Source organism: Spodoptera frugiperda, chromosome 25 (genome assembly GCF_023101765.2).
Source record: "Spodoptera frugiperda isolate SF20-4 chromosome 25, AGI-APGP_CSIRO_Sfru_2.0, whole genome shotgun sequence".
In the NCBI taxonomy this organism is placed as follows: Eukaryota; Metazoa; Arthropoda; class Insecta; order Lepidoptera; family Noctuidae; genus Spodoptera; species Spodoptera frugiperda.
In genome coordinates this window covers 6881984-6899041 of record NC_064236.1, presented here as the reverse complement: position 1 = coordinate 6899041, position 17058 = coordinate 6881984, and the positions used below count along the sequence as shown (strand labels likewise).

Below are 17058 nucleotides of genomic sequence, written 5' to 3'. Positions count from 1 at the left end.
AAACATTCCCTGGGTATTAAAAAAATAGTGTTGGGTCGACTGTGGTAACAGTTATGTTACCCAGAATCGCATACATTTTCGACACGTTACTACTGCCTACTGGTCAGGTGTACGTGTACTAGGAAAAAATTAAAACCGCGTACAAAAAATATTGCCTCGCTGAAACAAAAAAAAATGGCCGCGGGCCAAACAATTTTCGCGATGAAAATTGAGAATTTCATTTTTGGTATATGTCTGTGCTGACTTACGATATTCTTTTTAATCGTACATTCACAGATATATATGTATATAGGGAACATTATGTTATTATTGTTCTGTTTACAATGTTTACCTATAAATTCCGGTAAAAATAGACCAAATTATAAATACTAGTGGTCGCCTAGTACAATACCACTTAACAAACGTTCAAGGATAATTTTTATTTAACTCAAACTCAAACAAACTCTTTTATAAAACTCTGTTCATATGAGACGTCAATATCATCGCAATGTCTATCGATTTTGACGTTTTGTCAAATACGATCAGATACTAATGTGTGTGTAATGTTTTACTTTATAAGCATTATTTTTGAAAAAATATTAGCGTCCCGCACTTCTCCTACACATAAACTATAAGTGTACCAAATTTTATGCTCCTACGTCCGCGTAATTTTCGTAAAAAACGGTCCAAAGTTTTTGCATCACGTATTAATATATAGAAGATAAGCAAAACAAAAAGTCACAGCAATTTGAAAATCAGCGAAGTTGCATGCATAATCTTATACGATCATTACTGTAAAATACTATTATGTTGTAAAAATTATGCGAAATGTGTGGAAACTTTTTAATTAGTTTTAGTACAGTTTTGGCGCGATTCCGTCAACGCGCCGCACATCACTCACGCGCAGTCCACAGATGTCGTATTCACATGTAAACTATCCTAAAATAAAACATTCTCTTCTAAGAAATGCTGCGTCAAGTCACCCTGTCTCCCGTTTACACCGTTAATCATCTACTTCTATAAATAGTCATAAATAAAAATACCATTCATTCACTCATGGAAATCCTTCTGGATCGTGGATCAGAATGTTTAAGATACATCTCTATCTATTACAGCGTCTATTGTAGGGTTCATTGTATTTTTTCATGGTATAAGCTAGTAAGCGAGCAGATGGATCACCTGATGGTAAGCAATCGTTGCAGCTCATGGACACCCGCAATACCAGAGACGTTATAACTCCGTTGCGGACCTTTTGGGGGTTAGGAATTTAAGGGCTGTTTGGGGATTCGGAAGATTGGGAATGGGGGTAATTGGGCCTACGGTAACCTCACTCACACAACGAAACACAACGCAAGCGTTGTTTCACGTTGGTTTTCTGTGAGGCCATGGTACTACTCCTAGCGAGGACCGCCCGGAGGACACAGTAGAACATACAGTGGCGGTGTGCCCTGCGTGGGCCGAGCACCGCCAAGTCCTCAGGGATGTGGTCGGCGACGGCGACCTCTCGCGCCCGGCACTGGTTCAGGCCATGGTGCGGAGCGAGAGGGATTGGGATGCCGTCTCCTCCTTTTGCGAAGCAGTCATGCTAGCTAAGGAGGAGGCGGGGCGCGTGAGGGAACAAACCTCCTCACGCCCCAGCCGTCGCGAGAGACACTCTGGGCGTCGGGGATCGCGGGACGATCTCCGGCCACCGTAAGTGCGGGCCTGTGGACGGCGAGCAAGGGTAGCTCATCGCCCGAACAGAACCAGACCCGTGCGTGCGGCGCGTCGCATTCCGCGCGCGCCTCAAAGAGCCATCAGACCACCACAGATGGGGCCCAGTAGGGCTGATGCCTGATCCGGAGCTGCGGACTACCTAGCGGGTTTACCGGGGCTCCGGCTCGAAAAGCAGGAGAAGGAACGGGGTGGTTTTTAGTCAGTAAGAGTCTGACACTCCCTCTCGCCTCGCCCAAGGCGGGAGAAGTCATTGGATGATTTTCCCCCTAAAAAAAAATAAAAAAAAAATGGTACTACTCCTGTCGAGCCGGCCCATTCGTGCCGAAGCACGGCTCTACAACACTTAAATTATTTAAATAGTATAGTATTTAAATAGAATAGAAATTTATTTTAATTTTACACTGGGTCCAAGGAAATAACTCTAAGCACTTACCAATTTACAATTGAAAATTTTATAGTAACATTTGGGGTGGTATTCGTTCTTGGCATGTAAATTTTGTAACTGTTAATTAATCACAAAATTGATGAAATTCATTATCCTAGAACCGGTCATCGACCTAATCAACATTTTAATTAGTATGTCACCAATTTATTTATGATAATTCCTGTGGATTTTGGTATAATTGAGTAGCTGGCACCGTCCTGATTATGTTGCCTGTGGTCAGTTTCAAATCACTAGATCATACGCAGTGACTAGAACTACATGATTTAGTATGAAATACGCGTTAAACAATAATAAATTAATTTGATAGAAGTGTTACGAATCTGAAGGTTTATTTTAGGATGTTTCCTTAGTAAAAACCACTGAACGAAAGCATTATTTGGCACCAAATGTACACTCGTGTATTTAAGGTAAAGGGCACTTTTCACGTTAATATTGCACACACAGCTGTGGGTAACCATTTATTTTGCGTTGGACATTTATTTTATTATTGTCCACTTTATAGGTTCGTGTTTTGTCATCCTGGCACTACAGGACTGGCTTTCTGCCATGATGATGTATACTCATAGCAAACACAATAGTCATGCTTTAAAATAAGTACGTTTCCATAATTCTAAATACCTTTTACGACTTGATATGATCCTACTTTGAGCAATGAGTACCTGACTTTGAGAACGGCATGAAACCATTCGTACGAATTGCTTTCGATGTTATCAACCTCTATTCATCGTGCATCGTCTAGATAGAAATCACGAGACGAGCTTTGCCATCCAAAATAAAGCGACTACACGTAATAACAGTACATTACTATTTCACCTCGCAAATGTGTCGGGTTCTAAATAACTGGTTCTAAAGCCGTGATTTATCTATAAAAGAGATACAGTAATAACAGAAACTTCACGAATACTATTTCTATTTGCCTATAAATTTTCGAATGCGCGGCTCATGTCTGTTCTTTGTTTAAAACTATAATAACAACATTTTGTAAATTAAATCTTAATACTATCGTATTAAGACTTAAGCTCTTGTTTTAGTATAGCATGCAAAGCGGCTCTTGATGTACTTATAAACACGTGAGACAAAACATACAAACCTCACCTATGTACGTACGTTTCCATTTCCATATGATTAAATAAGTAGATCCATCATTCTTTCCAGAAAACATGAGTTACAAGTTTTACTCTCGGGATGTGCTCAGTATAATAGAAGTATTGCAGTACATTTTTGCATATATTTCTTAAAACTTCGTTGTGTTTAGTACAAGAAAATCGTAGTTTGTAATCCCTGAAAGGCTTCCAAGGGGAATAATATTTCATGTTCCCTACAATACTGGGATAATAAAATATTCACTTGGTAAAGTTGCAACGAATCTTCCCACGATATTTGCGTCGCATCTGTGCGTGGATCCGATTTGTACGGACGTTTGGTTGCTCAGGTTGTTAGATTTATATTTTGTGAGATTTCTCGCCGCAACGTTGAAAAGATGAATATACAAGCTGTAGCATCGAGTATGTTACTTCACAAGTGATTTTGCGGATTCAGTAACCGTAGCCAGTAACTGTACTAGCATAATACGTGGCGGTATAAGATATTTACGAATTAAGCAACTAATTTGTATTTTTAAAATAATATAAAGATGTTTGTACCAAAGTTTTATTATGAATTGCTGTTACAAAATCTTTCTCCACTGTCCTGACCCTCTAGTCAATGGCATTTAAAACGCTAGCCAACTGAATGTAAAGAAAAGTTTAGTAGAGCTTGATATACACGAGTTTTAACATAAGTAACATTTTGTTGAATATCAATCTCAAATTAATTTATTTTATTATTCACTCGAATCAACTAGGGTTAGTGCCATTTGTCTAGGGTTCTTATATTACAAAAGTATCATCACTAAGCTTTAATGCTTTGTTTTACTCGAGGTCATTATCACTATGTTTGTCTTCATGACTAGCTTTGTTACAATTGTGTCGTCTCGTTTTTCTTCGAGACTTCCATGGTGGTCGTTCGTAGTTATCCAGCATCTTCTGCATCCGTCTCCTTATCATCTTTTGCTTATGTCTTTCTAACATGTCAGCGTAGGCATCAGAGAATGGCATTATGTTGACTCCACCGTCTGGACTCACTATACCTGGTATCCCAGGAATCATACCTATTCCTCTACGAGGGGGCATTGGATAGGGTCCAGGATAGAACGGTGGATAAGGTGATGGATAGGCTGATGGATAAGGAGGTGGATATGGTGACATAGGTGGTGGCAAAGGAGCCGGTGGGAAAGCTGGTGGGAACGGTGGAACATAAGGTGAACCAAAAGGAGGAGGGTAAGGCGCCGGAGGAGGATAGGGCATGGGTAACGGTGCTGGTAGTGGAGGCGGCAGAGGTATTCCTGCCACTGGCACCATCGGGTTTGTAGGAGCAAGAGGAATACCGAATGGTAAAGGCATCGGTAGAGGCATGATTGGATGAGGAATAGCAATCGGCGGAGGAGGACCAGGTGGCATCATTGGAGGCATCATTGGGGGCATCATTGGGGGCATAACTGGAGGAGGCAGGACAGGCACTGGTATTGGTACATGAGGAGGCAAGGGTACCGGTATAGGGACAGGAATAGGTTGGCCAGGCCCATTATCCGGGGGAGGAGTGGGCATGGTCCGGTAGTTACAATATTCTGGAATAGCTTTTGGGTACCAGTAGAGAGGGTTGCAGGGATCTTCGCCGGTTTTCGTTTCATTTCCCCGGCGTATGGAAATAGTTCCGTCTATTGAGCATTTTATTCCCTCTAGCGACAGAACTATGATAAGGAACTGCAACAAAAATGCGATATTCAGACTACATTTTATGTCCTTTGGGTATACCTACATGTGGACAGACACTAATATGTTACGCTTTTGGTAACCTATATTCGTCACTCCTTAATTGCCAATGGTACATAATATGATTCTTCACGTTGATGATACCTAGTGATACCTATTATGATTCAGTATTAAGTACAGGGTACCTGATGGTAAGTGATGATACGGCCTGCGGTGGAGCACGTCTATAAGCAACCTATTCACTCGGGCCTTGAAGATTTAGCACAAGGAAGCTTGATTCGTGCGAGTGGGTGGGATATCTACCATGAAGCGGTGACGCCTCGCCGATTGTCTTGTGGTTCGATGATGAAAAGGACTAGGGGGAATTTGTGCAATTCCCCCGCACACTCTCCGAAATGAAAAAAACGGAAAGGCTTGTTGCGCCTGTGTTCAAGGCTTTGAAGCCGGGCCTCATCGTCATTGATGAGCCTTCTTTCAATGAGCGCATCCAGCTGATTTGGCCGAGCCGTGATACTCCATTTGCGCTTGGTACAGGCTCAGCATCGGTGTGAAGTACCGTCTCACCTTCGAGAGGATACCCAACTTCCTACCAGCCAGATGCGCCTTCGACTCTATATAAGAGCCGAAGTTAAGCGTTGGCGATAGAGTTACGCCCAGAAGCTCAAGACGATCCGCTACCGGAACGGACACATTTCGGAAAGTCGGAGCCAGCGGAAATTGACTCCGTTTGGCAGAGAATAGACACGCCTGGGTTTTGGTAGCGTTGAACTTCACCCCAATCGGAAACCGCCTTCAAGGACGAGTTCAACCGTTCGACCATGGATTCTCTTAGAGACCGGATCTGTGTTCCGCTACTCCGCGCATCACATTTGAAAAATGTTTTTCTGATGATTATCACATTTGAAAAATGTGATAATCATGTCTGCTTCTTTGAGAGCGAATGATATTTTATCACATCATATCACTTAAGTCCCACATTTAGGTTACGAATTTTAAATATCACTGTTTTCAAACTTACCTTTAATTTTGTAATGGCTTTTATGTAGAACATTGTGTTAATCCTATCAAGTGGAAACTGAACTGGTTTGTTCCAACGACGAGGTTTATAAACATTGTGAAAGATTTTATTAAACAATGAAAAGAACTCAACGTAGTCAATGAAACATCTTATTTTTAGACTACAATACTTGAAAATCTTTGTTTGCTTTTATTTCATACTTACACCTGTTATTCCAGATGGCGAGTCTTGCCTTAATGGTCAATACGAGGAGACGTGATTTCAATTTTTGCCTGATAATGCATTTGGAAACGGCTTCTGGTTTGAATTACAGTAAACGAAATGTCAACGTTTTTAAATGGAGGTGCAGCTTCAAAAGAAGATCGACAGACAGTAGCGTTTTCGAACAAATATTATGTTTAAGCTTGAACTTGTGAATTACATAGTTTACAAGCCACGACATATTACAATTATGATTAGTTTTAAGCCTAATACGGTAAGAAATATATTTCCCCTTCTCGTGAATAGAGTGAAAGCAAACATTATTACCATCAGCCGAAGCACGTCCAATGCCTCACCTTTTCTCCCTCTTGGTCGCAAATATTACCTGTGAAGCTAGATGTTTAGGGCAGGGATCGCCCTTGTTCAGACAGTGTCACTAGGAGTTTTTTTTTTTTTTTTTTTTTTTTGGCTAGAGAGGAGCGCGTCTCCTTCAGGCTCACTCAGGTGCTCACCGGACATGGTTGCTTCGGTGAGTACCTGAACAGGATTGGGCGAGAAGCTACGACGAATTGTCATCACTGCGGAGGTGACCTGGATTCCGCACAGCACACGCTCGAAGAGTGCCCAGCGTGGACCTCTGAGCGGCGGGTCCTGGTCGCTAGGATCGGGCGAGATTTGTCTCTGTCAGCAGTAGTTAGGGCTATGTTGGCAGAGACAGAAAATTGGAGGGAAGTGGCTTCCTTTTGTGAGACTGTAATGTCCCAAAAGGAGGCTGCTGAGCGGGATCGCGAGAGGGCCGATCCTGTTCGTAGAAGGCGTCGAGGAGGCAACCGCCTTGACGTCTAATACGCCGAAATTCCGCTTGTATCAACTGCAAGCGGTCCTTTGGGGCCACGGGCGCATAGAGTGGGGACTCTAGGCGCCTACCCAGTGACCTCAGGGAAGACGGTGGCACAGTGGTCACGTGCTGCCGTGCAACTTGCACAGCAAGGTTCGTGGGAGACACAACGTCTCCCTAGGGAAGTGCCGTAACAGGCGTTGCACCGTGGGGCTCCGGAGCAGGTCTATTAAGAGGACCCGGTGCCCCTTACGGGTGTTGAGGGTGGCCACCGGGGTGGTTTTAGTGAGGTAAAAATCCCACACTCCCTAGTCTTTTATCTCCAAAAAGCTAGGCGCCTTTTGAAGGTTTCCCCCGTCATCAAAAAAAAAAAAAAAAAGGAGTTTTTGGCAGTCAAAGATACTAAATAGTAGCTTGGAGTTTACAATGGGACCCGGTGTATAAGGTCCTACCTTACAATGTAGAAATACGTAGAATTGTGGGCCCTACATCCCAATGTAAAATCGAGAATAATTGTAGGATCAAAACTGCAGTGATTTTACAAAATCATGATGTATTTACAGTAAGGAAACACTATCAATTTATAGCAACTTCCAATTTTTTAGATTCATTACAGTTATTAAGTTACCTCGTTTTATTGTATTGTCACTTTCTTTTTTGTTTTTATTCTTTTTGTTTTTTTTCTGTGCATCATCTAGTTCCTCATCACTGTCTTTGTTGACTTTATTTTTTTTAAGGTAGTCCTTATAAGCTTTAAGATACTCTTCTTGTCTCTTCTGCTGAGCTTTCATATAAGCTGCAGCCATTGCCTTGATCATGTCTTCAGTTCTTTTTGATATAGCCTGGTAATCGTACAACCGAACAGGTTTCTGGCTTGATATTACTGTAACAATTGCAGAACTTGGATCTATTACTACTTGTTACTATAAGTAAGTAATTGTAGGTGATCGTATATTTAAGAGGATATTTTTATACTTTAAGGAATCTGAGATGTAGAACACTCTAGTTATCATCAATTAATTCATTTGTTTAACTTATACATAGTATAGTGTAATAAACCCTAAATATAAGTTTATTAAAGGTGAATGATTGTAAATAAAATTGTCTTAAATTCTTAACAGGTTTTATTAAGGTTAAACTATATGTCATTGGGATTGGCGTCTGTATTTTTTAATAGTTCAGAATTATTGTTTTCTACTCCTATATCAATACACGTTTCTCGTTTAACTTTCAACTTCTGTATTTTATCCTTTTTAGCAGTCTTGCCATTTTCTTTTTGTTTCGTTTCATTTTCTTGTTCTTATTTTTTGTTCCATAGCTTCCAGTACCGTTTACGGCACTATCGTAAATATACCATTGCGGTATATAATTTTCAGCGATAGCCGAGTAGTAATTTTGTTGGAGGGCTTTGAAGTAAGATTCTGCTGCAGCTCTGATCATCTTCTCTCCTTTCCTCGACATATTTTGGCGTAACACAATTATTGGCATCTGCATTGCTGTAACAATTTCATAACTTGTATGCTACTTTTCTTATATGGTTTGTACAAAGTTACAATTTATAAAGAGATTTAGTTGAGATTTTGAAACAAGGTTTGATTAATGTGTAGTAAATTAAGGTAAGGACATCGGTGTACCCTACGGTAGCAATTAGGAGGCGCGGATAGCAGTATTCTGTAAAGGTACTAGTGCATCTAAGTAATAAGAATCCATATATATTCTAATTCTAATAATGATAGGTAAAGAAAACGGAAGGAAGGCTTCATTAAGATCATATTAAAATGAATATGATAGCAGATCACAACAAAAAGATTAGCTAAAGGACACACAATAAATTACACAATTCAGTAAGAGATACATATTGGAACTAAAACTATATTCTTAATAAGTTACTCATATAATGAATATTTTTTATTAAAAACGTTATAAACCTCGTGTTTATTTGTTACGTATATATACGATTAATAGATGAAGCATCATCAACCAAAGAGACTGTCTTTTTTCATCATGTCTACGTTTCTCGTTTCTATTATAGTAACTACTCCTCCGTGCTTAGTTCTCAGTTTATAAACTTTGTTTTTATTGTTATCTTCTTCTTTCTTTTCATTTTCTTTCTTCTTGTCCTTTTTATTCTTTTTCTTAGCTTTTTCTTCATTAGTTTTATTTTTAGCACTATCATATACGTATAGTTGCGGTTCCATGGGATAGTTATCAAACGCTGAATAGTACTCATCATATTTCTCCTTTGTAGCTTTGACGTAGGCTTCAGCTAATTCGCGAATCAGGTTGACACTCTTCTGGGAGATAGCTTGGTTGTATAAGGCGACTGGGCCCAAACTTGGCATGACTGTTACGGTCGGCGAGCTCGGATCTTTCTTAATATCTTCTCGTAGAAGCTTCATTAGTTTTTCATACGGACTCAAAGGCAAAGGTTGTGATGGACTGTACGACTCGTATTCATCACTAGTGATTTGGTACAACGGATATGGAAATTGATATAACTGTTCAGGGTAATGTGGGTGATGATGTTGATTTTCTGATGAAGATGAACTGGAACCGTGGTTTCGATGTCCCTGTCCTCCATTTCCTCCCTTTTCCTTCTCCCTCGCGATTCTGACAGGAGTATTGCTGGCTAATCTGGAGCGTATTAATTTCTCGAAAATTTCTACGCAGTAAGGAGGTAAATGCAGCGGATGCCAGTGGAACGGATTACATTCATTAACGTCTCTGTATCTCTCCTCGAAATCGAAGTTGTCCATGTACGTGACACCGGTGATTGATGGCGACGTTATTACTATGATCTCGTAATGTACTAATACTTGCACCATCCATTTTAGCTGGAAATGTAAATTATGGTTGACACACGATATGCTTTTGGTAATAAATAGTAAGTTTCTATAAGGGTTATAAATAACTTGGTTGTTTCTGACTTACCAAGTACAAAAAAGGAAACGGCAATAAGACACTGTATAAACATTAATTAGTAAATATTTCAAAAATATTATATAATAATGATGGAAGCAATGTAATGCATGACTAGGTCAGTACACCTTCATGGACAAACGTAAATAGATTTATTAAAATGTTTATTAATTAGTATCTCGCTCCATCATTATCTGGTGGAAAATACAAATATGCGGGATTCGTGAACTGATTTCGCATTCGTCGTACATCCATGCCAATATGTAGGTGTAACGTATTTATAATGTGCTCTGTGATAATAATATTAACATTAATTAAATTGTAAATAACTCTTGATACCACTCATTACAATGTTGTCAACTCGTAATTACATGAAATGTGTGATGTTATATTATGGAATAAGACTTGAATTCATTGATGTACTGAAAAATCTATTGAATGTAAAGTTTCGTGTACAATATCTTTTTTTTTTTTTATGGAACAAACCGGCAATCGAGCAGACGTATTACCTGATGGTAAGCAATCGCCGCCGCCCATGGACACTTGAAACACCAGAGGCGTTACAAGTGCGTTGCCGGCTTTTTGGGAGTTAGGAATTTAAGGGTTCGGGAATCGGGGATGGGGAAGATTGGGAAGGGGGGAATTGGGCCTCCGGTAACCTCACTCACACAACGAAACACAACGCAAGCGTTGTTTCACGTCGGTTTTCTGTGAGGCCGTGGTATCACTCCGGTCGAGCCGGCCCATTCGTGCCGAAGCATGGCTCTCCCACACATAATCTAGGTATAGGAAAAGGAATTAGTCACCATTGTTTCACCTAGTTTCTAGTCTGTTTTATAATTTACTTCGTCACTCGTAGTCGCGTCTGCTCGGGCACTCACCGACATTATTCTTTGTGTCTGGTTTTAAACGTCAACTTCTTTCATTCGCGCTTTATTGGCACCTACTTATGGCATTGTTCTATTTTTTTTCCAATAGTTCTCAACGACAAATTCTATTGTATCGCCACCTGCATTGTTACGCAACGTTGCATCATTTGCAGTACTATATACTACTACAAATAATTCGTTTATTACAAATAAAACTGCATGCTTAATTTTTTTATTTTATTCGTTATCATTATCCTAAAAATCCTCCTATTTGCATTTTTTCCAGTTGCTCCTGTATGTTTTGCTTTTGATTTTGATTTGGATATTTAAATAGTTTTATTATCACTGGTTGTATCATTATTGGCGCTTGAGCACAACCAACTGAAACAAACAATTTCGCGTTTATGTATAAAATCGTTTAACCGCAATTGCGACTAATGATCTAGTTTTATAAATTCATACGATTAAAGTCCTATAGTTTAACCATAGTCTAGCCCTAACAGCCGAGATTAATAAATAACCGATCTTAATTCAAAATTGTCTGGGTCGATCTCTGTTTATGTTTATGACCAAAATTCTATACAACTAATGTCAAAAATTGTTCTTAATCCATAGAGTTTTCATGGAGATTTTTCAGCAATAATATTTATAAACAGACTTAGCTAAGCTATATTTTTTATATGGAAATATGCGTGCTCTGGATGCATCGGATATTGGAGCTGCGCATCTTCCTCACACAGCTACATAGCTTAGTATTGGAATGGAAATGGTCAGCAAACTGCATCAACACATCCCAGGCGGAAAAGCGCCCTAATACCCTATATGAGGTATTAAACTTTTTGTTCTATTTAATCTAGTCTAGATTAATAAATGAAATTTGAATGTCTGTTTGTAATATTGAAATAACCACGTTTTACTACATGCAATGCTTTGAATATACATATACCAAAATAATATTTATTACAAGTTTTGTCTGTCCGTCAGTTTTCTCTGATTAATCTCTGGCAGGTTGATGTACTAAGGAGTAACTTAGGCTACTTTTATAAGTCACAAAGTCTGTAACCAACAACGCGAGCGATGCTGCGGGCATAAGCTACTGTAGAATAATATAGAGACAAATATTTATATCTTATGATTTCGTGCATTCAATTCAATATTAATAGGTAAAAAGATTTTATTACGTACTATGGAAATGAGTTGTGATTAAAATATTAAATACCAAAAGATTTAAATTACTTTTTATGCAATCTAATTAAATACTACTACTTTATAAAATGTACGTACCTTGATTATTTCTAAGTATATTATTTAAACTAGGAGCGTTGTCTTCACTTGTCGAATAGTGAAATAAAGAAAAAACAAATAACATGAAACTCAGTAGTGTTGTGTACATGATTGACTAACAAAATATGAAGCCATTAAAAAAATGTAATATAGTTTTTATTTTATGAACAATAAAACGTAATATAATTTGAATAATATTTATTTGAAACTGTTTTATGTTTTTTGTGCTTGGAATTTTTTGGCCATCTCATTGAATTTACTGTCAGTTATGAATGAGGGCATATACACGTTTTTGGGAGGGCAACAGCATGTATCCTCAGGATCATTAGCGTTACTCCGTCTATTCCTCAATGTCTTCCACAATTTTCTTCCACTTTGACTGTTATTTTTACTTTGCAGTTCTAATCTTTTCATTTCTTCTCGAAATGCATTTACGTCTTGTTTCTTTATAACCCCTCGCATGATTAGAAAATCAGCCATGTTCTGGTCGATTTTAAATTCTAAAACGCATTCTGGAATAAAGATAAACAATTTATGAAGTCGAATAAAAACTATGTCATGTATAACAATGATATTAGCGATAGTGAATATTAAATACTATGTCATATACCTAGGTATAATGATAACATACGTACGTTTAGATGATGATTGTTAATAAAATTAACATTAAGATACATGGGTGTTGATAATAATAGTTTTTGTAAAATCAACACATTTGTCTAAGTATTGTTATCTTATATGACAAAATAATAAAATACGTGTCTAGTATGTTTCACTATCTAACTGACGGACTAAATAGATTTTTAGTTATCATGCTCCTTCCGTAATGATGGATATTGGAAAAATAAATATTAATTAAACAATGTACTAAAATTCTTAATGCATAAAATTAAACATTACTGAAAATATTTACCGTTATTAGGAGGACAATCACAGCTAAAAGAAGGGAATTTTACAGGCAAGTTCTCATGTCTTCGGAAGAAATACTGAATAGGTTCCTGTGGTAGGGACCACGACCATCTGTCCCACGGCATTATCCCCTGCCAGGATTCCACCACCATACACGTCAGGACCAGAGTCACGCACACCGACTGCCAACAAAATAATATTAAATATATCATATTTGATAGAGATATAGATATATTTTATTTGCATCCATTTTAATGCCTACCAAACCATATTACACATAAGAAGTGCATGCAATGGTGTTAGAAAGGTACATAAATATGTTAACGTGTTGATGTTATGCCGTCTAGGCGTACAAATACTAGTATATATAATTTAGAATTTAAGGTAGGTGATGAAATTGTATAAAGTTATTAAAACTAAATAAGCAAAACATAGGGAAGATAACATAACAACAAGGCAATTTAACAACAAAAGAAAAAAAATCCGAGAAAAACATTTCTTGTGTAACAAATTAATTAGGAAAATAAATGAGTTTAAAAAATCATTGAAATTGTAATTCTTAAAATTGATTTGGTTCATAGCGGAATTAGTGTTTAATAAAACCTTGTTTAAAGTTTAGTATAGTTTATTGACGATGTAAAAAGTACAGATATTGTATATTTTACAATCAAGCATACTACCGTAAGACATTTTGACACTAAATTAACTAAAAATCACGGTTTGCCTACTGCTGGTAGGTTGCACAACCTCGCGCATGATGAAGAGTCCCTCTGCGACACGAAACAAGTAGAGCTTTTCTCAATTAATTTACCTTAGTAAACCGTGATTTTTAGATAACAAAGCATTTACTATCATATCAATTTTATATTAAATTACTTTAAAAACTATTAGGGGACGCGCACACCACGTTTTATTCACGGGCTTGTTATATATTTTGATGTAACATGCATATATATGAAGTCTCACTGTATGTTTTCACTGGTATGACGATTTAATGATACGTGGTCCTGCTCGAGTCGGATTCTCGTTTAAAAAGAAATGCAGTATGCGTACCCCTTATACAATACTATACAGTAACCATTCTGTTTGTATAATCTGATATTTTCTCCATAAACTTTCTAGACCGGAATGAAATATAATATTTCTGTCTGGTATCTAGTTAACAAGCAAACCTCAGTCTTGAACAACAAACCCATTATGCGCCATTATGCTGTTTTTAATAAACTACAAAACTCTTACTGTACGGTACCGTATTCAGTTTCTTGAATGAATTACGTAAACACTGAGAGTTGTATACAGGGTAGTTTTAAGGTGTGGTAATATTCTAATATGTTATTCATTAAGTAAATAAACACATGTAAGCGTATTCAGCTAAGCTATGTTTTTATAAGGAAAGATGCGTGGATGCGTGGTATGGATGGCTTACCTACTATCGATACATCGTATACTCGAGCGGCGCATCTTTCTCGGATAGCTACATAAGGAGTTTAGTAATGGAAACGGGTCACAGTTTCACAGCTTATCTATTACATTTTCGTAACACATTTCTCGTCGAAAAGAACCTTTATGACCAATGAAACAGCTCTAAGATTTCTATTATCGTTATAGATGAAGGTTAAAAATTTAGCTACACCATAAAAATATCCTGTAGTTTTGACAGTTAGATACAAATTCCAATAAAAGTTGGTATCACTAGTAAATATCAAACCACTGGCTTAAATACTGGCCGTTCCTACTCCTTGCTAAGGTAAGGATACCCGAGATCGTAAAAATTGTACTCAGTAACAGGACCATCTAAATATGTCGTATCACCATTATCGTATCTAAGTGCAACGGAACTTGGAGAGTTGTCTATAGGTATCCCTAATTTTTGATCTTCAATTTGCCCAGCAGGAGATTCTGTCGCATCGTCAGTAATTAAAGTTGTTTTTTTCTTTTTCTTCTTCAAACATACGTCAGAAGGGAAGAATGGGCATTGGGGCGCGGGCGGTGTCGTGGTGGTTGGGTCTTCCGTGGTGGTGGTAGCTGTAGTTGTTGGTAATACATTCACTAGCACAGCCACACACGGTGTCGTTGTTGCTTTAATTCCGTTCGTTTTCACTTTTTTGGGCATTCCTCCATCCTTGGAATGCAATTTCTCGGAGTCTCTATGGAATATACGCTTGTAAGCGTCTCGTCCTCTCTTTCCAACAAACAGTGGGAACTGCAGTATGATATTCCCCTCGTCAGTTCCATTGCATCCGCCTTCACACAGTTTATAGGGAGCGGTGAACATGATTATTGCAGGTGACTTTGCAATTCCTAAAACGATTTTTTCTCACAATAGTTAACGTTCATTAAAGGAGCGATCGTCTTAACGTAAGAAAGTAGTTCTACAACTTTACTTACTCTTTCCAGCAACCATATTTTTGATAATCTTATCGCCGTCGGCTGCATCCTTAATATTCGCATTGACTTCTTCAATTACCTCGTCTGATCGTATTACGTTTCCCACACAAAAATGAAATGAACTAAAAACAGTAAATACGTTTAAGCAGAGACACACACCCATGATCACCGATTAAAGAACTTGTGAAACTTTATTCACCTTCTCTAAGGTAACAGAGTCTGCGGTTACGATTCAATAATATCGCGCGGTGTTTATGTGTAACGTACGTTTTATGTTTTACTTCCTTATTGAAATAGTTTTCAGATAAAACCGTATTAGAAAAGTCGTATCAAAGTAACGCGAGGTTCACAATAAATTAGAGTCACAGGCTTATAAGAGTACGGTATGTGTAATGTTTATCTCATTTATAAGGAGCTAAGATTGATTCAAAACAAATGCAAGCGCGTGGAAGCCATTATCATAAATCTTTGCTGAAAAGGTATCCACCGATATCTGGAGAGTGATTGCATTCAGTTCATTTACCTACCGAGTTAGAGGGAGCTTTATCTACTGTTTCCTTATTGTGATTCATCCCAGCAGTGTCGGCCAGCGCTAGCGGGACATTGGGTAATATTTATGTACAACGATTTATAACTGTCACTGACTCCCAACTCTTTCCAATTGGCGAAAGAGTTCTACACAATTGTTTCGCTGGGCACTGTGTAAAAATAGTCGTCCAAGACACTGGCCTAGAGTAAGAAAATGTTAATAATACCTCTCCGGCTGCGACATAACTCATGTGGCTTCAACTCTATACAACTGAGAATTATTCGCTGACATTTGTTACTAGGTAGCAAGGTCAAACAATAACAAAGTGAAGCCATGTTATAATGTAATTAGTCAATGTGAGCGAAACAGAAACAAACTCAAAAATAATTGTTTTGTTGTAAATCTTCGGCTTTGCATTTAATTAACTACAGAGCTATTAAGGTGAGGGATGTACGCATGTAATATGTGTATTGCGTAGCCATAGGCTGGCTCCAACGTGTCATTGTGGCGAAAACCTTTTTAAAACGATTGTGGGGAAAAATTAAATTGTCATTAGACCCTGATTACCTCAATGCTGGGGGATGACAATCGAGACAGGAATATTTATAGTGCTTTATGTATTTACAAATACAATTATAATACTCCATCTATATACATATAATAAAATCGTAGAAAAGTGCTGTCTGTACATTGAAAATAAAAATAAAAAAAATAGCAGGGGTTATTGTTATGTCGATGTCGAACCCAAAAATGTAATTAACTTTTTTTTTGTCTGTTTGTCTGTTTGTCTGTTTGTCTGTTTGTCTGTTCGTCTGTGCGCGCTAATCTCAGAAACGGCTGATCCGAGTTGGATGCGGTTTTCACGAATATATTGTGGGATGCGTAATTCAGCCATAGGCTGGCTCCAACGTGTCATTGTGGCGAAAACCTTTTTAAAACGATTGTGGTGAAAAATTAAATTGTCATTAGACCCCGGAGTATAGATAATTCTAGCATTGAGGTAAATGCTGGGGGATGACAATCGAGACAGGAATATTTATAGTGCTTTATGTATTTACAAATACAATTATAATACTCCATTGTAAATAAATCTATAACAATCTTTAATCAACGATGGTCTTGTTTCTGCGAAGAATGGAAGCGAAGCGATGAC

General features: G+C 38.0%; 2 protein-coding genes across 5 annotated transcripts; both read right to left on the bottom strand.

Annotated features, from left to right (window-relative positions):
* Window positions 1-3784: 3784 nt before the first annotated feature.
* Window positions 3785-6642, bottom strand: LOC126910598 (WAS/WASL-interacting protein family member 3-like). The gene is made up of 2 exons (XM_050704455.1): window positions 5969-6642; window positions 3785-4941 (listed from the first exon to the last, which is right to left on the bottom strand). The coding sequence occupies exons 1-2, from the start codon at window positions 5999-6001 to the stop codon at window positions 4051-4053; spliced, it is 924 nt and encodes a 307-aa protein (XP_050560412.1). The 5' UTR covers window positions 6002-6642; the 3' UTR covers window positions 3785-4050.
* A 1006-nt stretch (window positions 6643-7648) lies between these two features.
* LOC118266552 (uncharacterized) lies at window positions 7649-15722 on the bottom strand. Of its 4 annotated transcripts, XR_007707140.1 has the most exons (6): window positions 15576-15722; window positions 15377-15498; window positions 12993-13170; window positions 12080-12591; window positions 10733-11176; window positions 8119-8503 (listed from the first exon to the last, which is right to left on the bottom strand). XR_007707140.1 is itself a non-coding variant. In XM_050704456.1 (5 exons), exons 4-5 carry the CDS (start codon window positions 10733-10735, stop codon window positions 8984-8986), a joined length of 861 nt encoding a protein of 286 aa, XP_050560413.1. In that variant the 5' UTR covers window positions 10736-11176; window positions 12080-12591; window positions 12993-13170; window positions 13251-13349; the 3' UTR covers window positions 8512-8983. The 4 variants fall into 4 exon arrangements, 1 of the variants encoding a protein (XP_050560413.1); XR_007707142.1 differs by lacking the exons at window positions 8119-8503; window positions 10733-11176 and adding an exon at window positions 7649-7890 and having other exon boundaries at window positions 15576-15720; XR_007707141.1 differs by lacking the exon at window positions 10733-11176 and having other exon boundaries at window positions 15576-15720.
* Window positions 15723-17058: the final 1336 nt, after the last annotated feature.

Coding starts and splice junctions, on each gene's coding strand:
- LOC126910598 (XM_050704455.1), bottom strand. CDS start 6,001: ATGTTCTACATAAAAGCCATTACAAAATTAAAG. Junction 4,942..5,968: donor AAGCCATTACAAAATTAAAG/GTAAGTTTGAAA, acceptor TTTTTGTTGCAG/TTCCTTATCATAGTTCTGTC.